Below are 25,365 nucleotides of genomic sequence, written 5' to 3'. Positions count from 1 at the left end.
TTAAAAGTACCACCATGTGATACAGAGATTTTTCAGTAGTGGGTACGATAAGTGGCCAAGCTTTAGGGATATGTTTTCTGCAATATATGGTAAACATCCTAAACTATCTCCCGCACAAAAGTTGTATCATTTAAGGGCCAAAACTCGTGGGGAGGCAAATCAAATAGTTAAGGGATTTGCTCTAACTGATTCGAATTATGAATTGGCATGGAAGGCTTTGTGCGAACGATACGAAAATAAAAGAATTCTGATTAATCAGCAGCTTCGGAAGATATTCGATATTGAAGCAATTCCTACGGAAAAAGTTAAAAGTTTGAGGAATTTACAGTACACAGTTAACAATTGTTTGTCCATTTTAAAATCATACAATATAACTGTAATTGGATGGGACCCGATATTGGTTTTTTGGATTTCGTCTAAATTACCACAAGAAACATTAGCTGCTTGGGAAAGTTCTATTCGCAACCACAAAGAAATGCCAAGTTGGGATAACTTGAATGAATTTATTACAAATCGTCTGGATTTTTTAGAATCGATTAATGATATAAGGAAACCAGTATCCAACAACGCATCAACATCCCAGAAAGCACAGGCTTTCCATATGAAATCTGATACTACGTATCGGAATTGCAAAATTTCCCATCAGAACCATGCTTTACGGCTGTGTTCGAAATTCAAATCTATGTCTCTTAACGAGAAAAAGAAGTTTGTAGTTGAGAATAAAATTTGTGAGAATTGTTTGTGTTACGGACATACAATCTCTAGTTGTAGAAGCGAGAAGAAGTGTCAGGAATGTAATCAGGCACATCACACCCTATTGCATTCTGGGACAGGTCAATACAAATCCCAGAATTCTAGACCACATGGAAGCCGTTCTTCTCCGACAAATAATACTTCGTTTCATCTTGCAACACAAGATGAGGAAGAACCTCTCCATTTGGATAATGAGCCGCAAGAAGTGCAGTTGAATTTTTCTGAATCTCTGCGTGGAACCATTCTTCCTACCGTCTTAGTTGATTTGGAACATTTAGGTAATCATTTTACGATTCGCGCGTTTTTGGATCAAGGTTCACAAGAAACTTTTGTAGCAAAAAGAATTGTGAATCAGTTACATATTCCTACAGAAAAATCGTTCACGAAAATTTCGGGTCTCGGGGGTGCGGTGTTAGAGACTTCTTCGATGATATGTAGCGTAAAATTGAGATCCAGGAAATCAAATTTTGCATTGAGAACTACGGCAATAATTATTTCTAGCTTGAATCACCTGATGCCATCCTCAACGCATGAAATAGATGATTGGGAGAAATTGAATCAGCTTGATTTGGCGGATCCACAATTCTATAAAACTGCGCGTATAGATATGCTAATTGGCAGCGATGTTCTTCCTTGTATATTAAAGCCCGGTGTTCATCGAAATATTTCCGGAGGTTTATTGGCACAGGATTCCGAATTTGGATGGTATATTAGTGGTCCACAAAATACACGATGTGTCACTACTTTCGCAGCTTGGGCAACGCACCACTCTACCTCATTGAACGATGAGGTCCGAAAATTCTGGGAAGCGGAGGAAATTCCTGAGGAACCACAACAGTCCGAAGAAGATAAGGAATGTGAGCGAATCTTCATGGAAACTACTATACGCCGAAGTGACGGAAGATATGTCGTCCGACTACCTTTCAGGAAAGAATTTCCTCGGGAATTATCATTAGGTTCTTCCAGAAGAACAGCATTGGGTCAATTTTTCCGAATGGAAAAAACCTTAAAAAACTCTCCAGAGCTTTCAGAGGAATATTCTAGGGTGCTGCAGGAATATTTGACCCTGAATCACATGACTGCGGTTTCAGGTTACGAAATATGTGAGAATTTAAATTATCGATCGTTTTACTTGCCACATCATGCGGTTGTGAAACCTGAGAGAACGTCGACCAAAGTACGAGTGGTTTTTAATGCATCTAAAAAGACCACAAGCGGTCTATCATTAAATGATGTTCTTTATACGGGGCCTGCACTTCAAAACGATTTAATGAACGTCATTCTACGATGGCGATTCTTTCAATACGTCTTTAATGGCGATATTCAAAAAATGTATCGTCAAATATCACTAGACGAAAAAGATTGGCAGTATCAAAGATGTTTATTTCGAAAATCACCTACCGAAAATGTACAAGACTTCGCCTTAAATACTGTAACGTTTGGAATCAATTGTGCGCCGTACCTTGCGATAAGGGCATTGCTGCAACTCAGCAAAGAGGGGGAAAAAAGTCATCCAAATGCTTCTGCCATACTTAAAAAGGACATTTACGTAGATGACGTATTATCTGGGTGTCATACCATATCAGCCGCAAAACAGAACTTAGCTGAATTGGTGGATTTGCTATCTTCCGCAGGATTTCCTTTGAGGAAAATTACTGCGAATCACTCCAAGATTCTACAAACTGTTCCGCAGGAAGATTTGTTAGATGAAGATTTTCTTAAGCTAGAAGATTCCAGTGAGACAAAAACCTTGGGAATACGATGGAATGCCATGATGGATGTTTTTTACTATAATGTTTACGATATTAAAATTCCGTTCGACCATGTTACAAAGCGAACAATATTATCCGTCGTTGCGAAACTATTCGACCCGGCGGGCTGGTTAGCACCCATTGTTGTTACAGCGAAAATATTGATACAGCAACTTTGGATGGATGGCACCGACTGGGACGAAAAAGTGAAACCACATTCTTTGGAAAAGTGGATAGCATTTGTTGAGAGTTTTTCTGAAATTCCAAGCATTAGGATACCTCGGTGGATAGGATACGGACCTAACAAGGAAATTCAAATTCATGGGTTTTGTGATGCGTCCGAAAAGGCGTATTGCGCATGCCTCTATATTCGGGTTCAGCAATCTGGAAGTGACATTTCATGCAATTTACTTGTGTCTAAATCTAAAGTGGCTCCATTGAAAACAATCAGTTTACCGAGATTAGAACTTTGCGCGGCGGTACTACTTGCTCGTCTCACAAAGTCTACATGTGACCATCTTGATTTTGAACCTCAAAATTTGTATTTATGGTCTGACTCCACAATTACGTTAGCTTGGCTCAGCAAGCCACCATATCAGTGGAAAACTTACGTTGCAAATCGGGTGTCTAGAGTTCTTGACCACGTAGGAAATTCCAACTGGCTTCATGTACAAAGTGAAGATAACCCTGCCGATTTAGGGACCAGAGGTTGCACAGCGGCAGATCTTGGGGTAAATAAATTATGGTGGCATGGGCCACAATGGCTTAAAAGCGATAGAACAGCTTGGCCGCAACAACCCGCTATCAATCAGCACGCTATGGAAAAGAAAAATACTAATAGTTTTCAGACTCTAACGGAAAATACTGATATATTGGACAGATTTTCTTCATATCAAAGAGCCTTACGGGTTCTAGCTTTAATGTTTCGGTTTATTCGGAAATGTCGCCGATTACCCAATATCAATTCTCCTGATGATCTGATAATTTCAGAAGAGATTTCCTTTGTGAAATACAGAGCGATAATGATGGCACAACGTGTATTTTTCCCTTCAGAATACAATTGCCTTTCAAAAAATTTACCAATTCATTCAAAGAGTCGCCTATTGACGGTGAATCCTTTCATGGATAGTAATGGACTTCTTCGAGTCAATGGTAGGTTAAGCAATTCTGATTTACCGTTCAATGAACGTTACCCAATAATACTTCCGGAAAAATCGAGACTGTGCAAGTTATTGGTAGATTTCACTCACAAGATTTTGATGCATGCAGAACATCAAAATATGCTTAGATGCATACGTCAGGAGTTTTATGTCATTCGTTTGAAGAATATGATAAAGCAATGCATAAGAACTTGCAAAATTTGTACTATTTACAAACATAGAATACGTAACCAAATTATGGCTTCTTTACCGCCAGAGAGGTGTAACTACTCACCGCCCTTTACAAATACGGGAATAGACTTCGCTGGGCCATTTGATATTAAGACATCAAGACTTCGAAATGCTAAGCTAGAAAAAGGATATGCAGTTGTATTTGTTTGTCTATCTACTCGAGCTATTCATTTGGAAACCTGTTCGTCTCTCACATCAGAAGCATTTTTGGCAGCATTTGACCGGTTTGTAGGTAGAAGGGGTTATCCATCCAAAGTGTTTTCCGACAATGGTACCAATTTTGTTGGCGCTAATCGAATACTTTTGAATGAATATAAGAAGTTCTTAGGAACAGCAGAAAAGGCTTTGGTAGATAAATACAATATTCATGGATTTTCGTGGCATTTTATTCCCCCCCAGACACCTCACATGGGCGGGATATGGGAGGCGGGAGTAAAAAGTATGAAGTTGCATTTAAAGAAAGTTGCTGGGAATCTTAAATTTACCTTTGAAGAGTTTTCAACACTTTTGGTGCGTATTGAAAGCATTCTAAATTCACGACCTATTTCGCCTATAAGTGAAACCGCTTCGGAGATTATTGCTTTAACCCCAGGCCATTTCATAAAAGGATCACCATTACTCGCGATACCTGAAGAATATTCGGACGACATTTCTCTTATAAATAGATGGCAGCGGCTAAAGGTATTACAGTTACATTTTGCCAAACGTTGGAAAAATGAGTATATTTCGGAATTACAAAAGAGATATAAGTGGAAGAATACTCAACAGAATTTGAACGAAAATGATCTAGTTGTCATAAAGGATGATAACCTCCCTCCAACGGAGTGAAGGCTGGGGCGGGTAGTTAAAGTATATACAGGAACCGATTCCAAGGTTCGAGTAGCTGATATACGAACTCAAGATGGTACACTTACTCGCCCTCTTATAAAATTATGTATCTTGCCAAATAATAAATAACTCACACTAAATCCCTATCTTGCATAATAATCTTAACTTATACCATTTATACAGCCAAAAATGCAAAATTTGTCACGAAAAACATCACTTGCGATTCTGTCGGCAATTTAACAAACTGACGGTATTGGAGAGAGTAAATGTGGCCAAGGAAAATGGATATTGTTTCAACTGTCTTTGTGCGTCCCATACGAGAGAATGGTGTCGTTCCCGATATACTTGTGCAGTTTGCAATCGCAACCACCATACCAAATTGCACGTTGACCGCCCGAGGGGATTTATAAAACCAAAGACGGAGAGACGGAAAAACACATCTGATACTAGTAAATCCACATCACGTGCATCCTTAAACGATACCAATATGTCGACTTCCAAAGCACAACCGAAGCGAAATAGAGTATTCTTAACGAAACATTCAGTACGAGAATCAAAATCAAACATACAAGACCGCCTCGGAGGGAAATCCAGAAAACATGTTTTTTTACCAACGGCTCTAGCCAGAGCCATTACTAAATCTGGTACGAATAAGACACGTTTAATTCTTAACTCTGGTACTACGGAATCTGCCATTTTAAGATCGTTTATTGTGAGACATCAACTCCAAACAACAAAGAGAGGTAGTGACGAATTTTGTACCATAAACCTCCAGTCATTTCACGATAAAGCATTCAAAGTACAAATTCATGCAGTGGTACGTGAGAAACTTAACACAACACTGCCTGAAAAAGTCAAAGACAAAATTTTGGAAGATACCTATAGTCACTTACCAGATTTGGCAGACCCACATTTCTACCATCCCGTTAATATTGATATTATGATAGGAAATGATGAAATGCCGAAGATTCTAAAAGCCGGGTTAATTCAAACAGGTAGCCAAATGCCAATCGCCCAAAGCACAGTTTTTGGTTGGGTTATTTCAGGCGCCCGATATTATTAAGGTTGCGATATCGCAAGAGGGTGCGGCATGTTCAACTGTGTTTAACAAATACCTAGTTTTAGTTGATACTATTACATATACAGAGAATTTATGTTCTATACCTAATTTGAATCATACAATGAATTTATAAAGTACTTAAAATTAATATGAATTTCTATTATTAATCAGAATTGAATTCTTTACCCACTCTATGTTGAAAAGCTTTCGCTCAAACGGATAAAATGCTTACATGTTTGAGTTTATATTTATTGTTGCAATTATTTGTTGCTGAATATCCATTACAATTGCTTTCCAATTTTTCTGTCATGTAACCATCACTTACTTCAGCATTGTAAATCGAAGTGGTAAGAGGCAGAAAAGGAGAAGGAAACTAAATGTGAACTCAATTTTAAAACCAAAACCTTTGCTTCCTTTTTTTCGTTTTTTTTCTTTTCATATTTGGGAAATTTGCTTTTACAAACTGTGAGTCAACAATAATACAGTCCACAATTTCAGAAATCTCTCACGGATTTGTACACCACCCTCAAAAAATTGAAAAATCCACCCAAAACCTAAAAAAATTGAAATTTTTATATGAAACACTTCTTTTGCCCATATCTCCTAAACTAAGCGTCCTAGAGCGAAAAGGACTTTAATTCCTGACCACCCTCAAAAAATTGAAAAATCCACCCAAAACCTAAAAAAATTTAAATTTTTATATGAAAAACTTCTTTTGCCCATATCTCCTAAACTAAGCGTCCTAGAGCGAAAAGGACTTTAATTCATGACCACCCTCAAAAAATTGAAAAATCCACCCAAAACCTAAAAAAATTTAAATTTTTATATAAAAAACTTCTTTGCCCATATCTCCTAAACTAAGCGTCCTAGAGCGAAAAGGACTTTAATTCATGACCACCCTCAAAAAATTGAAAAATCCACCCAAAACCTAAAAAAATTTAAATTTTTATATGAAAAACTTCTTTTGCCCATATCTCCTAAACTAAGCGTCCTAGAGCGAAAAGGACTTTAATTCATGACCACCCCCAAAAAATTGAAAAATCCACCCAAAACCTAAAAAAATTTAAATTTTTATATGAAAAAATTCTTTTGCCCATATCTCCTTAAATATGTGCCCTAGAGAAAAAAGGACTTTAATTCGTGACCACCCCCAAAAAATTGAAAAATCCACCCAAAACCTAAAAAAATTGAAATTTTTATATGAAAAACTTCTTTTGCCCATATCTCCTTAAATATGCGTCCTAGAGCGAAAAGGACTTTAATTCGTGACCACCCTCAAAAAATTGAAAAATCCACCCAAAACCTAAAAAAATTGAAATTTTTATATGAAAAACTTATTTTGCCCATATCTCCTAAACTAAGCGTCCTAGAGCGAAAAGGACTTTAATTCATGACCACCCTCAAAAAATTGAAAAATCCACCCAAAACCTAAAAAAATTTAAATTTTTATATAAAAAACTTCTTTGCCCATATCTCCTAAACTAAGCGTCCTAGAGCGAAAAGGACTTTAATTCATGACCACCCTCAAAAAATTGAAAAATCCACCCAAAACCTAAAAAAAATTAAATTTTTATATGAAAAACTTCTTTTGCCCTGATCTCCTAAACTAAGCGTCCTAGAGCGAAAAGGACTTTAATTCGTGACCACCCCCAAAAAATTGAAAAATCCACCCAAAACCTAAAAAAAATTAAATTTTTATATGAAAAACTTCTTTTTCCCATATCTCCTAAACTAAGCGTCCTAGAGCGAAAAGGACTTTAATTCGTGACCACCCTCAAAAAATTGAAAAATCCACCCAAAACCTAAAAAAATTGAAATTTTTATATGAAAAACTTCTTTTGCCCATATCTCCTTAAATATGCGTCCTAGAGCGAAAAGGACTTTAATTCGTGACCACCCTCAAAAAATTGAAAAATCCACCCAAAACCTAAAAAAATTGAAATTTTTATATGAAAAACTTATTTTGCCCATATCTCCTTAAATATGCGTCCTAGAGCGAAAAGGACTTTAATTCGTGACCACCCTCAAAAAATTTAAAAATCCACCCAAAACCTAAAAAAATTGAAATTTTTATATGAAAAACTTCTTTTGCCCATATCTCCTAAACTAAGCGTCCTAGAGCGAAAAGGACTTTAATTCATGACCACCCTCAAAAAATTGAAAAATCCACCCAAAACCTAAAAAAATTTAAATTTTTATATAAAAAACTTCTTTGCCCATATCTCCTAAACTAAGCGTCCTAGAGCGAAAAGGACTTTAATTCATGACCACCCTCAAAAAATTGAAAAATCCACCCAAAACCTAAAAAAAATTAAATTTTTATATGAAAAACTTCTTTTGCCCTTATCTCCTAAACTAAGCGTCCTAGAGCGAAAAGGACTTTAATTCGTGACCACCCCCAAAAAATTGAAAAATCCACCCAAAACCTAAAAAAAATTAAATTTTTATATGAAAAACTTCTTTTGCCCATATCTCCTAAACTAAGCGTCCTAGAGCGAAAAGGACTTTAATTCGTGACCACCCTCAAAAATTGAAAAATCCACCCAAAACCTAAAAAAATTGAAATTTTTATATGAAAAACTTCTTTTGCCCATATCTCCTTAAATATGCGTCCTAGAGCGAAAAGGACTTTAATTCGTGACCACCCTCAAAAAATTGAAAAATCCACCCAAAACCTAAAAAAATTGAAATTTTTATATGAAAAACTTATTTTGCCCATATCTCCTAAACTAAGCGTCCTAGAGCGAAAAGGACTTTAATTCATGACCACCCTCAAAAAATTGAAAAATCCACCCAAAACCTAAAAAAATTTAAATTTTTATATGAAAAACTTCTTTGCCCATATCTCCTAAACTAAGCGTCCTAGAGCGAAAAGGACTTTAATTCATGACCACCCTCAAAAAATTGAAAAATCCACCCAAAACCTAAAAAAAATTAAATTTTTATATGAAAAACTTCTTTTGCCCTTATCTCCTAAACTAAGCGTCCTAGAGCGAAAAGGACTTTAATTCGTGACCACCCCCAAAAAATTGAAAAATCCACCCAAAACCTAAAAAAAATTAAATTTTTATATGAAAAACTTCTTTTTCCCATATCTCCTAAACTAAGCGTCCTAGAGCGAAAAGGACTTTAATTCGTGACCACCCTCAAAAAATTGAAAAATCCACCCAAAACCTAAAAAAATTGAAATTTTTATATGAAAAACTTCTTTTGCCCATATCTCCTTAAATATGCGTCCTAGAGCGAAAAGGACTTTAATTCGTGACCACCCTCAAAAAATTGAAAAATCCACCCAAAACCTAAAAAAATTGAAATTTTTATATGAAAAACTTATTTTGCCCATATCTCCTTAAATATGCGTCCTAGAGCGAAAAGGACTTTAATTCGTGACCACCCTCAAAAAATTTAAAAATCCACCCAAAACCTAAAAAAATTGAAATTTTTATATGAAAAACTTCTTTTGCCCATATCTCCTAAACTAAGCGTCCTAGAGCGAAAAGGACTTTAATTCATGACCACCCTCAAAAAATTGAAAAATCCACCCAAAACCTAAAAAAATTTAAATTTTTATATAAAAAACTTCTTTGCCCATATCTCCTAAACTAAGCGTCCTAGAGCGAAAAGGACTTTAATTCATGACCACCCTCAAAAAATTGAAAAATCCACCCAAAACCTAAAAAAAATTAAATTTTTATATGAAAAACTTCTTTTGCCCTTATCTCCTAAACTAAGCGTCCTAGAGCGAAAAGGACTTTAATTCGTGACCACCCCCAAAAAATTGAAAAATCCACCCAAAACCTAAAAAAAATTAAATTTTTATATGAAAAACTTCTTTTGCCCATATCTCCTAAACTAAGCGTCCTAGAGCGAAAAGGACTTTAATTCGTGACCACCCTCAAAAAATTGAAAAATCCACCCAAAACCTAAAAAAATTGAAATTTTTATATGAAAAACTTCTTTTGCCCATATCTCCTTAAATATGCGTCCTAGAGCGAAAAGGACTTTAATTCGTGACCACCCTCAAAAAATTGAAAAATCCACCCAAAACCTAAAAAAATTTAAATTTTTATATGAAAAACTTCTTTTGCCCATATCTCCTAAACTAAGCGTCCTAGAGCGAAAAGGACTTTAATTCGTGACCACCCCCAAAAAATTGAAAAATCCACCCAAAACCTAAAAAAATTGAAATTTTTATATGAAAAACTTCTTTTGCCCATATCTCCTAAACGAAGCGTCCTAGAGCGAAAAGGACTTTAATTCGTGACCACCCTCAAAAAATTGAAAAATCCACCCAAAACCTAAAAAAATTGAAATTTTTATATGAAAAACTTCTTTTGCCCATATCTCCTTAAATATGCGTCCTAGAGCGAAAAGGACTTTAATTCGTGACCACCCTCAAAAAATTGAAAAATCCACCCAAAACCTAAAAAAATTTAAATTTTTATATGAAAAACTTCTTTTGCCCATATCTCCTAAACTAAGCGTCCTAGAGCGAAAAGGACTTTAATTCGTGACCACCCCCAAAAAATTGAAAAATCCACCCAAAACCTAAAAAAATTGAAATTTTTATATGAAAAACTTCTTTTGCCCATATCTCCTAAACTAAGCGTCCTAGAGCGAAAAGGACTTTAATTCATGACCACCCTCAAAAAATTGAAAAATCCACCCAAAACCTAAAAAAATTGAAATTTTTATATGAAAAACTTCTTTTGCCCATATCTCCTTAAATATGCGCCCTAGAGCGAAAAGGACTTTAATTCGTGACCACCCTCAAAAAATTGAAAAATCCACCTAAAACCTAAAAAAATTTAAATTTTTATATGAAAAACTTCTTTTGTCCATATCTCCTTAAATATGCGTCCTAGAGCGAAAAGGACTTTAATTCGTGACCACCCTCAAAAAATTGAAAAATCCACCCAAAACCAAAAAAATTGAAATTTTTATATGAAAAACTTCTTTTGCCCATATCTCCTTAAATATGCGCCCTAGAGCGAAAAGGACTTTAATTCGTGACCACCCTCAAAAAATTAAAAAATCCACCCAAAACCAAAAAAAATTAAAATTTTTATATGAAAAACTTATTTTGCCCATATCTCCTTAAATATGCGTCCTAGAGCGAAAAGGACTTTAATTCGTGACCACCCTCAAAAAATTGAAAAATCCACCCAAAACCTAAAAAAATTTAAATTTTTATATGAAAAACTTCTTTTGCCCATATCTCCTTAAATATACGTCCTAGAGCGAAAAGGACTTTAATTCGTGACCACCCTCAAAAAATTGAAAAATCCACCCAAAACCTAAAAAAATTGAAATTTTTATATGAAAAACTTCTTTTGCCCATATCTCCTAAACTAAGCGTCCTAGAGCGAAAAGGACTTTAATTCATGACCACCCTCAAAAAATTGAAAAATCCACCCAAAACCTAAAAAAAATTAAATTTTTATATAAAAAAACTTCTTTGCCCATATCTTCTAAACTAAGCGTCCTAGAGCGAAAAGGACTTTAATTCATGACCACCCTCAAAAAATTGAAAAATCCACCCAAAACCTAAAAAAAATTAAATTTTTATATGAAAAATCCGCCCAAAACTTAAAAAAATTGAAATTTTTATATGAAAAACTTCTTTTGCCCTTATCTCCTAAACTAAGCGTCCTAGAGCGAAAAGGACTTTAATTCGTGACCACCCCCAACAAATTGAAAAATCCACCCAAAACCTAAAAAAATTGAAATTTTTATATGAAAAACTTCTTTTGCCCATATCTCCTTAAATATGCGTCCTAGAGCGAAAAGGACTTTAATTCGTGACCACCCTCAAAAAATTGAAAAATCCACCCAAAACCTAAAAAAATTTAAATTTTTATATGAAAAACTTCTTTTGCCCATATCTCCTAAACTAAGCGTCCTAGAGCGAAAAGGACTTTAATTCTTGACCACCCCCAAAAAATTGAAAAATCCACCCAAACCCTAAAAAAATTTAAATTTTTATATGAAAAACTTCTTTTGCCCATATCTCCTAAACTAAGCGTCCTAGAGCGAAAAGGACTTTAATTCGTGACCACCTCCAAAAAAATTGAAAAATCCACCCAAAACCTAAAAAAATTGAAATTTTTATATGAAAAACTTCTTCTTGACCCATATCTCCTTAAATATGTGCCCTAGAGCGAAAAGGACTTTAATTCGTGACCACCCCCCAAAAAATTGAAAAATCCACCCAAAACCTAAAAAAAATTGAAATTTTTATATGAAAAATCCGCCCAAAACTTAAAAAAATTGAAATTTTTATATGAAAAACTTCTTTTGCCCTTATCTCCTAAACTAAGCGTCCTAGAGCGAAAAGGACTTTAATTCGTGACCACCCTCAAAAAATTGAAAAATCCACCCAAAACTTAAAAAAATTGAAATTTTTATATGAAAAACTTCTTTTGCCCATATCTCCTAAACTAAGCGTCCTAGAGCGAAAAGGACTTTAATTCATGACCACCCTCAAAAAATTGTAAAATCCACCCAAAACCTAAAAAAAATTAAATTTTTATATAAAAAACTTCTTTGCCCATATCTCCTAAACTAAGCGTCCTAGAGCGAAAAGGACTTTAATTCATGACCACCCTCAAAAAATTGAAAAATCCACCCAAAACCTAAAAAAATTTAAATTTTTATATGAAAAACTTCTTTTGCCCATATCTCCTAAACTAAGCGTCCTAGAGCGAAAAGGACTTTAATTCATGACCACCCTCAAAAAATTGAAAAATCCACCCAAAACCTAAAAAAATTTAAATTTTTATATGAAAAACTTCTTTTGCCCATATCTCCTAAACTAAGCGTCCTAGAGCGAAAAGGACTTTAATTCATGACCACCCTCAAAAAATTGAAAAATTCACCCAAAACCTAAAAAAAATTAAATTTTTATATGAAAAACTTCTTTTGCCAATATCTCCTTAAATATGCGTCCTAGAGCGAAAAGGACTTTAATTCGTGACCACCCTCAAAAAATTGAAAAATCCACCCAAAACCTAGAAAAATTGAAATTTTTATATGAAAAACTTCTTTTGCCCATATCTCCTAAACTAAGCGTCCTAGAGCGAAAAGGACTTTAATTCTTGACCACCCCCAAAAAATTGAAAAATCCACCCAAAACCTAAAAAAATTTAAATTTTTATATGAAAAACTTCTTTTGCCCATATCTCCTAAACTAAGCGTCCTAGAGCGAAAAGGACTTTAATTCGTGACCACCCCCAAAAAAATTGAAAAATCCACCCAAAACCTAAAAAAATTGAAATTTTTATATGAAAAACTTCTTTTGCCCATATCTCCTTAAATATGTGCCCTAGAGCGAAAAGGACTTTAATTCGTGACCACCCCCCAAAAAATTGAAAAATCCACCCAAAACCTAAAAAAATTTAAATTTTTATATGAAAAACTTCTTTTGCCCATATATCCTTAAATATGCGTCCTAGAGCGAAAAGGACTTTAATTCGTGACCACCCTCAAAAAATTGAAAAATCTACCCAAAACTTAAAAAAATTGAAATTTTTATATGAAAAACTTCTTTTGCCCTTATCTCCTAAACTAAGCGTCCTAGAGCGAAAAGGACTTTAATTCGTGACCACCCCCAAAAACTTGAAAAATCCATCCAAAACCTAAAAAAAATTAAATTTTTATATGAAAAACTTCTTTTGCCCATATCTCCTAAACTAAGCGTCCTAGAGCGAAAAGGACTTTAATTCGTGACCACCCTCAAAAAATTGAAAAATCCACCCAAAACCTAAAAAAATTGAAATTTTTATATGAAAAACTTCTTTTGCCCATATCTCCTAAACTACGCGTCCTAGAGCGAAAAGGACTTTAATTCATGACCACCCTCAAAAAATTGAAAAATCCACCCAAAACCTAAAAAAATTGAAATTTTTATATGAAAAACTTCTTTTGCCCATATCTCCTTAAATATGCGCCCTAGAGCGAAAAGGACTTTAATTCGTGAACACCCTCAAAAAATTGAAAAATCCACCTAAAACCTAAAAAATTGAAATTTTTATATGAAAAACTTCTTTTGTCCATATCTCCTTAAATATGCGTCCTAGAGCGAAAAGGACTTTAATTCGTGACCACCCCCAAAAAATTGAAAAATCCACCCAAAACCTAAAAAAATTGAAATTTTTATATGAAAAACTTCTTTTGCCCATATCTCCTTAAATATGCGCCCTAGAGCGTAAAGGACTTTAATTCGTGACCACCCTCAAAAAATTAAAAAATCCACCCAAAACCTAAAAAAATTGAAATTTTTATATGAAAAACTTCTTTTGCCCATATCTCCTTAAATATGCGTCCTAGAGCGAAAAGGACTTTAATTCGTGACCACCCTCAAAAAATTGAAAAATCCACCCAAAACCTAAAAAAATTTAAATTTTTATATGAAAAACTTCTTTTGCCCATATCTCCTTAAATATACGTCCTAGAGCGAAAAGGACTTTAATTCGTGACCACCCTCAAAAAATTGAAAAATCCACCCAAAACCTAAAAAAATTGAAATTTTTATATGAAAAACTTCTTTTGCCCATATCTCCTAAACTAAGCGTCCTAGAGCGAAAAGGACTTTAATTCGTGACCACCCCCAAAAAATTGAAAAATCCACCCAAAACCTAAAAAAATTTAAATTTTTATATGAAAAACTTCTTTTGCCCATATCTCCTTATATACGCGTCCTAGAGCGAAAAGGACTTTAATTCGTGACCACCCTCAAAAAATTGAAAAATCCACCCAAAACCTAAAAAAATTGAAATTTTTATATGAAAAACTCCTTTTGCCCATATCTCCTAAACTAAGCGTCCTAGAGCGAAAAGGACTTTAATTCGTGACCACCCTCAAAAAATTGAAAAATCCACCCAAAACCTAAAAAAATTGAAATTTTTATATGAAAAAATTCTTTTGCCCATATCTCCTAAACTAAGCGTCCTAGCGCGAAAAGGACTCTAATTCGTGACCACCCTCAAAAAATTGAAAAATCCACCCAAAACCTAAAAAAATTGAAATTTTTATATGAAAAACTTCTTTTGCCCATATCTCCTTAAATATGCGTCCTAGAGCGTAAAGGACTTTAATTCGTGACCAACCTCAAAAAATTGAAAAATCCACCTAAAACCTAAAAAATTTAAATTTTTATATGAAAAACTTCTTTTGTCCATATCTCCTTAAATATGCGTCCTAGAGCGAAAAGGACTTTAATTCGTGACCACCCTCAAAAAATTGAAAAATCCACCCAAAACCTAAAAAAATTGAAATTTTTATATGAAAAACTTGTTTTGCCCATATCTCCTAAACTAAGAGTCCTAGAGCGAAAACGAATTTAATTCATGACCACCCTCAAAAAATTGAAAAATCCACCCAAAACCTAAAAAAATTAAATTTTTATATGAAAAACTTCTTTTGCCCATATCTCCAAAACTAAGCTTCCTAGAGCGAAAAGGACTTTAATTCGTGACCACCCCCAACAAATTTAAAAATCCACCCAAAACCTAAAAAAATTTAAATTTTTATATGAAACTAAGCGTCCTAGAGCGAAAAGGACTTTAATTCGTGACCACCCCCAAAAAATTGAAAAATCCACCCAAAACCTAAAAAAATTTAAATTTTTATATGAAAAACTTCTTTTGCCCATATCTCCTTATATACGCGTCCTAGAGCGAAAAGGACTTTAATTCGTGACCACCCCCAAAAAATTGAAAAATCCACCCAAAACCTAAAAAAATTTAAATTTTTATATGAAAAACTTCTTTTGCCCATATCTCCTTATATACGCGTCCTAGAGCGAAAAGGACTTTAATTCGTGACCACCCCCAAAAAATTGAAAAATCCACCCAAAACCTAAAAAAATTGAAATTTTTATATGAAAAACTTCTTTTGCCCATATCTCCTAAACTAAGCGTCCTAGAGCGAAAAGGACTTTAATTCGTGACCACCCTCAAAAAATTGAAAAATCCACCCAAAACCTAAAAAAATTGAAATTTTTATATGAAAAAATTCTTTTGCCCATATCTCCTAAACTAAGCGTCCTAGCGCGAAAAGGACTTTAATTCGTGACCACCCTCAAAAAATTGAAAAATCCACCCAAAACCTAAAAAAATTTAAATTTTTATATGAAAAACTTCTTTTGCCAATATCTCCTTAAATATGCGTCCTAGAGCGAAAAGGACTTTAATTCGTGACCACCCTCAAAAAATTGAAAAATCCACCCAAAACCTAGAAAAATTGAAATTTTTATATGAAAAACTTCTTTTGCCCATATCTCCTAAACTAAGCGTCCTAGAGCGAAAAGGACTTTAATTCTTGACCACCCCCAAAAAATTGAAAAATCCACCCAAAACCTAAAAAAATTTAAATTTTTATATGAAAAACTTCTTTTGCCCATATCTTCTAAACTAAGCGTCCTAGAGCGAAAAGGACTTTAATTCATGACCACCCTCAAAAAATTGAAAAATCCACCCAAAACCTAAAAAAATTTAAATTTTTATATGAAAAACTTCTTTTGCCCATATCTCCTAAACTAAGCGTCCTAGAGCGAAAAGGACTTTAATTCATGACCACCCTCAAAAAATTGAAAAATCCACCCAAAACCTAAAAAAAATTAAATTTTTATATGAAAAACTTCTTTTGCCAATATCTCCTTAAATATGCGTCCTAGAGCGAAAAGGACTTTAATTCGTGACCACCCTCAAAAAATTGAAAAATCCACCCAAAACCTAGAAAAATTGAAATTTTTATATGAAAAACTTCTTTTGCCCATATCTCCTAAACTAAGCGTCCTAGAGCGAAAAGGACTTTAATTCTTGACCACCCCCAAAAAATTGAAAAATCCACCCAAAACCTAAAAAAATTTAAATTTTTATATGAAAAACTTCTTTTGCCCATATCTCCTAAACTAAGCGTCCTAGAGCGAAAAGGACTTTAATTCGTGACCACCCCCAAAAAAATTGAAAAATCCACCCAAAACCTAAAAAAATTGAAATTTTTATATGAAAAACTTCTTTTGCCCATATCTCCTTAAATATGTGCCCTAGAGCGAAAAGGACTTTAATTCGTGACCACCCCCCAAAAAATTGAAAAATCCACCCAAAACCTAAAAAAATTTAAATTTTTATATGAAAAACTTCGTTTGCCCATATATCCTTAAATATGCGTCCTAGAGCGTAAAGGACTTTAATTCGTGACCACCCTCAAAAAATTGAAAAATCTACCCAAAACTTAAAAAAATTGAAATTTTTATATGAAAAACTTCTTTTGCCCTTATCTCCTAAACTAAGCGTCCTAGAGCGAAAAGGACTTTAATTCGTGACCACCCCCAAAAACTTGAAAAATCCACCCAAAACCTAAAAAAAATTAAATTTTTATATGAAAAACTTCTTTTGCCCATATCTCCTAAACTAAGCGTCCTAGAGCGAAAAGGACTTTAATTCGTGACCACCCTCAAAAAATTGAAAAATCCACCCAAAACCTAAAAAATTGAAATTTTTATATGAAAAAATTCTTTTGTCCATATCTCCTTAAATATGCGTCCTAGAGCGAAAAGGACTTTAATTCGTGACCACCCCCAAAAAATTGAAAAATCCACCCAAAACCTAAAAAAATTGAAATTTTTATATGAAAAACTTCTTTTGCCCATATCTCCTTAAATATGCGCCCTAGAGCGTAAAGGACTTTAATTCGTGACCACCCTCAAAAAATTAAAAAATCCACCCAAAACCTAAAAAAATTGAAATTTTTATATGAAAAACTTCTTTTGCCCATATCTCCTTAAATATGCGTCCTAGAGCGAAAAGGACTTTAATTCGTGACCACCCTCAAAAAATTGAAAAATCCACCCAAAACCTAAAAAAATTTAAATTTTTATATGAAAAACTTCTTTTGCCCATATCTCCTTATATACGCGTCCTAGAGCGAAAAGGACTTTAATTCGTGACCACCCCCAAAAAATTGAAAAATCCACCCAAAACCTAAAAAAATTGAAATTTTTATATGAAAAACTTCTTTTGCCCATATCTCCTAAACTAAGCGTCCTAGAGCGAAAAGGACTTTAATTCGTGACCACCCTCAAAAAATTGAAAAATCCACCCAAAACCTAAAAAAATTGAAATTTTTATATGAAAAAATTCTTTTGCCCATATCTCCTAAACTAAGCGTCCTAGCGCGAAAAGGACTTTAATTCGTGACCACCCTCAAAAAATTGAAAAATCCACCCAAAACCTAAAAAAATTTAAATTTTTATATGAAAAACTTCTTTTGCCAATATCTCCTTAAATATGCGTCCTAGAGCGAAAAGGACTTTAATTCGTGACCACCCTCAAAAAATTGAAAAATCCACCCAAAACCTAGAAAAATTGAAATTTTTATATGAAAAACTTCTTTTGCCCATATCTCCTAAACTAAGCGTCCTAGAGCGAAAAGGACTTTAATTCTTGACCACCCCCAAAAAATTGAAAAATCCACCCAAAACCTAAAAAAATTTAAATTTTTATATGAAAAACTTCTTTTGCCCATATCTTCTAAACTAAGCGTCCTAGAGCGAAAAGGACTTTAATTCATGACCACCCTCAAAAAATTGAAAAATCCACCCAAAACCTAAAAAAATTTAAATTTTTATATGAAAAACTTCTTTTGCCCATATCTCCTAAACTAAGCGTCCTAGAGCGAAAAGGACTTTAATTCATGACCACCCTCAAAAAATTGAAAAATCCACCCAAAACCTAAAAAAAATTAAATTTTTATATGAAAAACTTCTTTTGCCAATATCTCCTTAAATATGCGTCCTAGAGCGAAAAGGACTTTAATTCGTGACCACCCTCAAAAAATTGAAAAATCCACCCAAAACCTAGAAAAATTGAAATTTTTATATGAAAAACTTCTTTTGCCCATATCTCCTAAACTAAGCGTCCTAGAGCGAAAAGGACTTTAATTCTTGACCACCCCCAAAAAATTGAAAAATCCACCCAAAACCTAAAAAAATTTAAATTTTTATATGAAAAACTTCTTTTGCCCATATCTCCTAAACTAAGCGTCCTAGAGCGAAAAGGACTTTAATTCGTGACCACCCCCAAAAAAATTGAAAAATCCACCCAAAACCTAAAAAAATTGAAATTTTTATATGAAAAACTTCTTTTGCCCATATCTCCTTAAATATGTGCCCTAGAGCGAAAAGGACTTTAATTCGTGACCACCCCCCAAAAAATTGAAAAATCCACCCAAAACCTAAAAAAATTTAAATTTTTATATGAAAAACTTCGTTTGCCCATATATCCTTAAATATGCGTCCTAGAGCGTAAAGGACTTTAATTCGTGACCACCCTCAAAAAATTGAAAAATCTACCCAAAACTTAAAAAAATTGAAATTTTTATATGAAAAACTTCTTTTGCCCTTATCTCCTAAACTAAGCGTCCTAGAGCGAAAAGGACTTTAATTCGTGACCACCCCCAAAAACTTGAAAAATCCACCCAAAACCTAAAAAAAATTAAATTTTTATATGAAAAACTTCTTTTGCCCATATCTCCTAAACTAAGCGTCCTAGAGCGAAAAGGACTTTAATTCGTGACCACCCTCAAAAAATTGAAAAATCCACCCAAAACCTAAAAAATTGAAATTTTTATATGAAAAAATTCTTTTGTCCATATCTCCTTAAATATGCGTCCTAGAGCGAAAAGGACTTTAATTCGTGACCACCCCCAAAAAATTGAAAAATCCACCCAAAACCTAAAAAAATTGAAATTTTTATATGAAAAACTTCTTTTGCCCATATCTCCTTAAATATGCGCCCTAGAGCGTAAAGGACTTTAATTCGTGACCACCCTCAAAAAATTAAAAAATCCACCCAAAACCTAAAAAAATTGAAATTTTTATATGAAAAACTTCTTTTGCCCATATCTCCTTAAATATGCGTCCTAGAGCGAAAAGGACTTTAATTCGTGACCACCCTCAAAAAATTGAAAAATCCACCCAAAACCTAAAAAAATTTAAATTTTTATATGAAAAACTTCTTTTGCCCATATCTCCTTAAATATACGTCCTAGAGCGAAAAGGACTTTAATTCGTGACCACCCTCAAAAAATTGAAAAATCCACCCAAAACCTAAAAAAATTGAAATTTTTATATGAAAAACTTCTTTTGCCCATATCTCCTAAACTAAGCGTCCTAGAGCGAAAAGGACTTTAATTCGTGACCACCCCCAAAAAAATTGAAATATCCACCCAAAACCTAAAAAAATTTAAATTTTTATATGAAAAACTTCTTTTGCCCATATCTCCTTATATACGCGTCCTAGAGCGAAAAGGACTTTAATTCGTGACCACCCTCAAAAAATTGAAAAATCCACCCAAAACCTAAAAAAATTGAAATTTTTATATGAAAAACTTCTTTTGCCCATATCTCCTAAACTAAGCGTCCTAGAGCGAAAAGGACTTTAATTCGTGACCACCCTCAAAAAATTGAAAAATCCACCCAAAACCTAAAAAAATTGAAATTTTTATATGAAAAAATTCTTTTGCCCATATCTCCTAAACTAAGCGTCCTAGCGCGAAAAGGACTTTAATTCGTGACCACCCTCAAAAAATTGAAAAATCCACCCAAAACCTAAAAAAATTTAAATTTTTATATGAAAAACTTCTTCTGCCAATATCTCCTTAAATATGCGTCCTAGAGCGAAAAGGACTTTAATTCTTGACCACCCCCAAAAAATTGAAAAATCCACCCAAAACCTAAAAAAATTTAAATTTTTATATGAAAAACTTCTTTTGCCCATATCTTCTAAACTAAGCGTCCTAGAGCGAAAAGGACTTTAATTCGTGACCACCCCCCAAAAAATTTAAAAATCCACCCAAAACCTAAAAAAATTGAAATTTTTATATGAAAAACTTCTTTTGCCCATATCTCCTTAAATATGCGTCCTAGAGCGTAAAGGACTTTAATTCGTGACCAACCTCAAAAAATTGAAAAATCCACCTAAAACCTAAAAAATTTAAATTTTTATATGAAAAACTTCTTTTGTCCATATCTCCTTAAATATGCGTCCTAGAGCGAAAAGGACTTTAATTCGTGACCACCCTCAAAAAATTGAAAAATCCACCCAAAACCTAAAAAAATTGAAATTTTTATATGAAAAACTTGTTTTGCCCATATCTCCTAAACTAAGAGTCCTAGAGCGAAAACGAATTTAATTCATGACCACCCTCAAAAAATTGAAAAATCCACCCAAAACCTAAAAAAATTAAATTTTTATATGAAAAACTTCTTTTGCCCATATCTCCAAAACTAAGCTTCCTAGAGCGAAAAGGACTTTAATTCGTGACCACCCTCAAAAAATTGAAAAATCCACCCAAAACCTAAAAAAATTGAAATTTTTATATGAAAAACTTGTTTTGCCCATATCTCCTAAACTAAGAGTCCTAGAGCGAAAACGAATTTAATTCATGACCACCCTCAAAAAATTGAAAAATCCACCCAAAACCTAAAAAAAATTAAATTTTTATATGAAAAACTTCTTTTGCCAATATCTCCTTAAATATGCGTCCTAGAGCGAAAAGGACTTTAATTCGTGACCACCCTCAAAAAATTGAAAAATCCACCCAAAACCTAGAAAAATTGAAATTTTTATATGAAAAACTTCTTTTGCCCATATCTCCTAAACTAAGCGTCCTAGAGCGAAAAGGACTTTAATTCTTGACCACCCCCAAAAAATTGAAAAATCCACCCAAAACCTAAAAAAATTTAAATTTTTATATGAAAAACTTCTTTTGCCCATATCTCCTAAACTAAGCGTCCTAGAGCGAAAAGGACTTTAATTCGTGACCACCCCCAAAAAAATTGAAAAATCCACCCAAAACCTAAAAAAATTGAAATTTTTATATGAAAAACTTCTTTTGCCCATATCTCCTTAAATATGTGCCCTAGAGCGAAAAGGACTTTAATTCGTGACCACCCCCCAAAAAATTGAAAAATCCACCCAAAACCTAAAAAAATTTAAATTTTTATATGAAAAACTTCGTTTGCCCATATATCCTTAAATATGCGTCCTAGAGCGTAAAGGACTTTAATTCGTGACCACCCTCAAAAAATTGAAAAATCTACCCAAAACTTAAAAAAATTGAAATTTTTATATGAAAAACTTCTTTTGCCCTTATCTCCTAAACTAAGCGTCCTAGAGCGAAAAGGACTTTAATTCGTGACCACCCCCAAAAACTTGAAAAATCCACCCAAAACCTAAAAAAAATTAAATTTTTATATGAAAAACTTCTTTTGCCCATATCTCCTAAACTAAGCGTCCTAGAGCGAAAAGGACTTTAATTCGTGACCACCCTCAAAAAATTGAAAAATCCACCCAAAACCTAAAAAATTGAAATTTTTATATGAAAAAATTCTTTTGTCCATATCTCCTTAAATATGCGTCCTAGAGCGAAAAGGACTTTAATTCGTGACCACCCCCAAAAAATTGAAAAATCCACCCAAAACCTAAAAAAATTGAAATTTTTATATGAAAAACTTCTTTTGCCCATATCTCCTTAAATATGCGCCCTAGAGCGTAAAGGACTTTAATTCGTGACCACCCTCAAAAAATTAAAAAATCCACCCAAAACCTAAAAAAATTGAAATTTTTATATGAAAAACTTCTTTTGCCCATATCTCCTTAAATATGCGTCCTAGAGCGAAAAGGACTTTAATTCGTGACCACCCTCAAAAAATTGAAAAATCCACCCAAAACCTAAAAAAATTTAAATTTTTATATGAAAAACTTCTTTTGCCCATATCTCCTTAAATATACGTCCTAGAGCGAAAAGGACTTTAATTCGTGACCACCCTCAAAAAATTGAAAAATCCACCCAAAACCTAAAAAAATTGAAATTTTTATATGAAAAACTTCTTTTGCCCATATCTCCTAAACTAAGCGTCCTAGAGCGAAAAGGACTTTAATTCGTGACCACCCCCAAAAAAATTGAAATATCCACCCAAAACCTAAAAAAATTTAAATTTTTATATGAAAAACTTCTTTTGCCCATATCTCCTTATATACGCGTCCTAGAGCGAAAAGGACTTTAATTCGTGACCACCCTCAAAAAATTGAAAAATCCACCCAAAACCTAAAAAAATTGAAATTTTTATATGAAAAACTTCTTTTGCCCATATCTCCTAAACTAAGCGTCCTAGAGCGAAAAGGACTTTAATTCGTGACCACCCTCAAAAAATTGAAAAATCCACCCAAAACCTAAAAAAATTGAAATTTTTATATGAAAAAATTCTTTTGCCCATATCTCCTAAACTAAGCGTCCTAGCGCGAAAAGGACTTTAATTCGTGACCACCCTCAAAAAATTGAAAAATCCACCCAAAACCTAAAAAAATTTAAATTTTTATATGAAAAACTTCTTCTGCCAATATCTCCTTAAATATGCGTCCTAGAGCGAAAAGGACTTTAATTCTTGACCACCCCCAAAAAATTGAAAAATCCACCCAAAACCTAAAAAAATTTAAATTTTTATATGAAAAACTTCTTTTGCCCATATCTTCTAAACTAAGCGTCCTAGAGCGAAAAGGACTTTAATTCGTGACCACCCCCCAAAAAATTTAAAAATCCACCCAAAACCTAAAAAAATTGAAATTTTTATATGAAAAACTTCTTTTGCCCATATCTCCTTAAATATGCGTCCTAGAGCGTAAAGGACTTTAATTCGTGACCAACCTCAAAAAATTGAAAAATCCACCTAAAACCTAAAAAATTTAAATTTTTATATGAAAAACTTCTTTTGTCCATATCTCCTTAAATATGCGTCCTAGAGCGAAAAGGACTTTAATTCGTGACCACCCTCAAAAAATTGAAAAATCCACCCAAAACCTAAAAAAATTGAAATTTTTATATGAAAAACTTGTTTTGCCCATATCTCCTAAACTAAGAGTCCTAGAGCGAAAACGAATTTAATTCATGACCACCCTCAAAAAATTGAAAAATCCACCCAAAACCTAAAAAAATTAAATTTTTATATGAAAAACTTCTTTTGCCCATATCTCCAAAACTAAGCTTCCTAGAGCGAAAAGGACTTTAATTCGTGACCACCCCCAACAAATTTAAAAATCCACCCAAAACCTAAAAAAATTTAAATTTTTATATGAAACTAAGCGTCCTAGAGCGAATAGGACTTTAATTCGTGACCACCCTCAAAAAATTGAAAAATCCACCCAAAACCTAAAAAAATTTAAATTTTTATATGAAAAACTTCTTTTGCCCATATCTCCTAAACTAAGCGTCCTAGAGCGAAAATGACTTTAATTCATGACCACCCTCAAAAAATTGAAAAATCCACCCAAAACCTAAAAAAATTGAAATTTTTATATGAAAAACTTCTTTTGCCCATATCTCCTAAACTAAGCGTCCTAGAGCGAAAAGGACTTTAATTCGTGACCACCCCCAAAAAATTGAAAAATCCACCCAAAACCTAAAAAAAATTAAATTTTTATATGAAAAACTTCTTTTGCCCATATCTCCTTATATACGCGTCCTAGAGCGAAAAGGACTTTAATTCGTGACCACCCCCAAAAAATTGAAAAATCCACCCAAAACCTAAAAAAATTGAAATTTTTATATGAAAAACTTCTTTTGCCCATATCTCCTAAACTAAGCGTTCTAGAGCGAAAAGGACTTTAATTCGTGACCACCCTCAAAAAATTGAAAAATCCACCCAAAACCTAAAAAAATTGAAATTTTTATATGAAAAAATTATTTTGCCCATATCTCCTAAACTAAGCGTCCTAGCGCGAAAAGGACTTTAATTCGTGACCACCCTCAAAAAATTGAAAAATCCACCCAAAACCTAAAAAAATTTAAATTTTTATATGAAAAACTTCTTTTGCCAATATCTCCTTAAATATGCGTCCTAGAGCGAAAAGGACTTTAATTCGTGACCACCCTCAAAAAATTGAAAAATCCACCCAAAACCTAGAAAAATTGAAATTTTTATATGAAAAACTTCTTTTGCCCATATCTCCTAAACTAAGCGTCCTAGAGCGAAAAGGACTTTAATTCTTGACCACCCCCAAAAAATTGAAAAATCCACCCAAAACCTAAAAAAATTTAAATTTTTATATGAAAAACTTCTTTTGCCCATATCTTCTAAACTAAGCGTCCTAGAGCGAAAAGGACTTTAATTCGTGACCACCCCCCAAAAAATTGAAAAATCCACCCAAAACCTAAAAAAATTGAAATTTTTATATGAAAAACTTCTTTTGCCCATATCTCCTTAAATATGCGTCCTAGAGCGTAAAGGACTTTAATTCGTGACCAACCTCAAAAAATTGAAAAATCCACCTTAAACCTAAAAAATTTAAATTTTTATATGAAAAACTTCTTTTGTCCATATCTCCTTAAATATGCGTCCTAGAGCGAAAAGGACTTTAATTCGTGACCACCCTCAAAAAATTGAAAAATCCACCCAAAACCTAAAAAAATTGAAATTTTTATATGAAAAACTTGTTTTGCCCATATCTCCTAAACTAAGAGTCCTAGAGCGAAAACGAATTTAATTCATGACCACCCTCAAAAAATTGAAAAATCCACCCAA

General features: G+C 33.4%; 1 protein-coding gene across 1 annotated transcript in view; it reads left to right on the top strand.

Annotated features, from left to right (window-relative positions):
- Positions 1-25,365, top strand: part of LOC142235719 (uncharacterized) — a 40,149-nt gene that overhangs the window by 366 nt on the left and 14,418 nt on the right. The window contains exons 2-4 of the mRNA XM_075306979.1: positions 26-4,719; positions 4,907-5,754; positions 5,988-6,093. Coding sequence (XP_075163094.1) covers positions 26-4,719; positions 4,907-5,754; positions 5,988-6,093 — 5,648 coding nt within the window. The remainder of the gene's footprint in view (positions 1-25; positions 4,720-4,906; positions 5,755-5,987; positions 6,094-25,365) is intronic.

The sequence above is a fragment of the Haematobia irritans genome, chromosome 4 (assembly GCF_050003625.1).
Source record: "Haematobia irritans isolate KBUSLIRL chromosome 4, ASM5000362v1, whole genome shotgun sequence".
Lineage (NCBI taxonomy): Eukaryota > Metazoa > Arthropoda > Insecta > Diptera > Muscidae > Haematobia > Haematobia irritans.
Note: the sequence above shows the minus strand (reverse complement) of the source record. Positions and strands in the feature narration are given on the sequence as shown.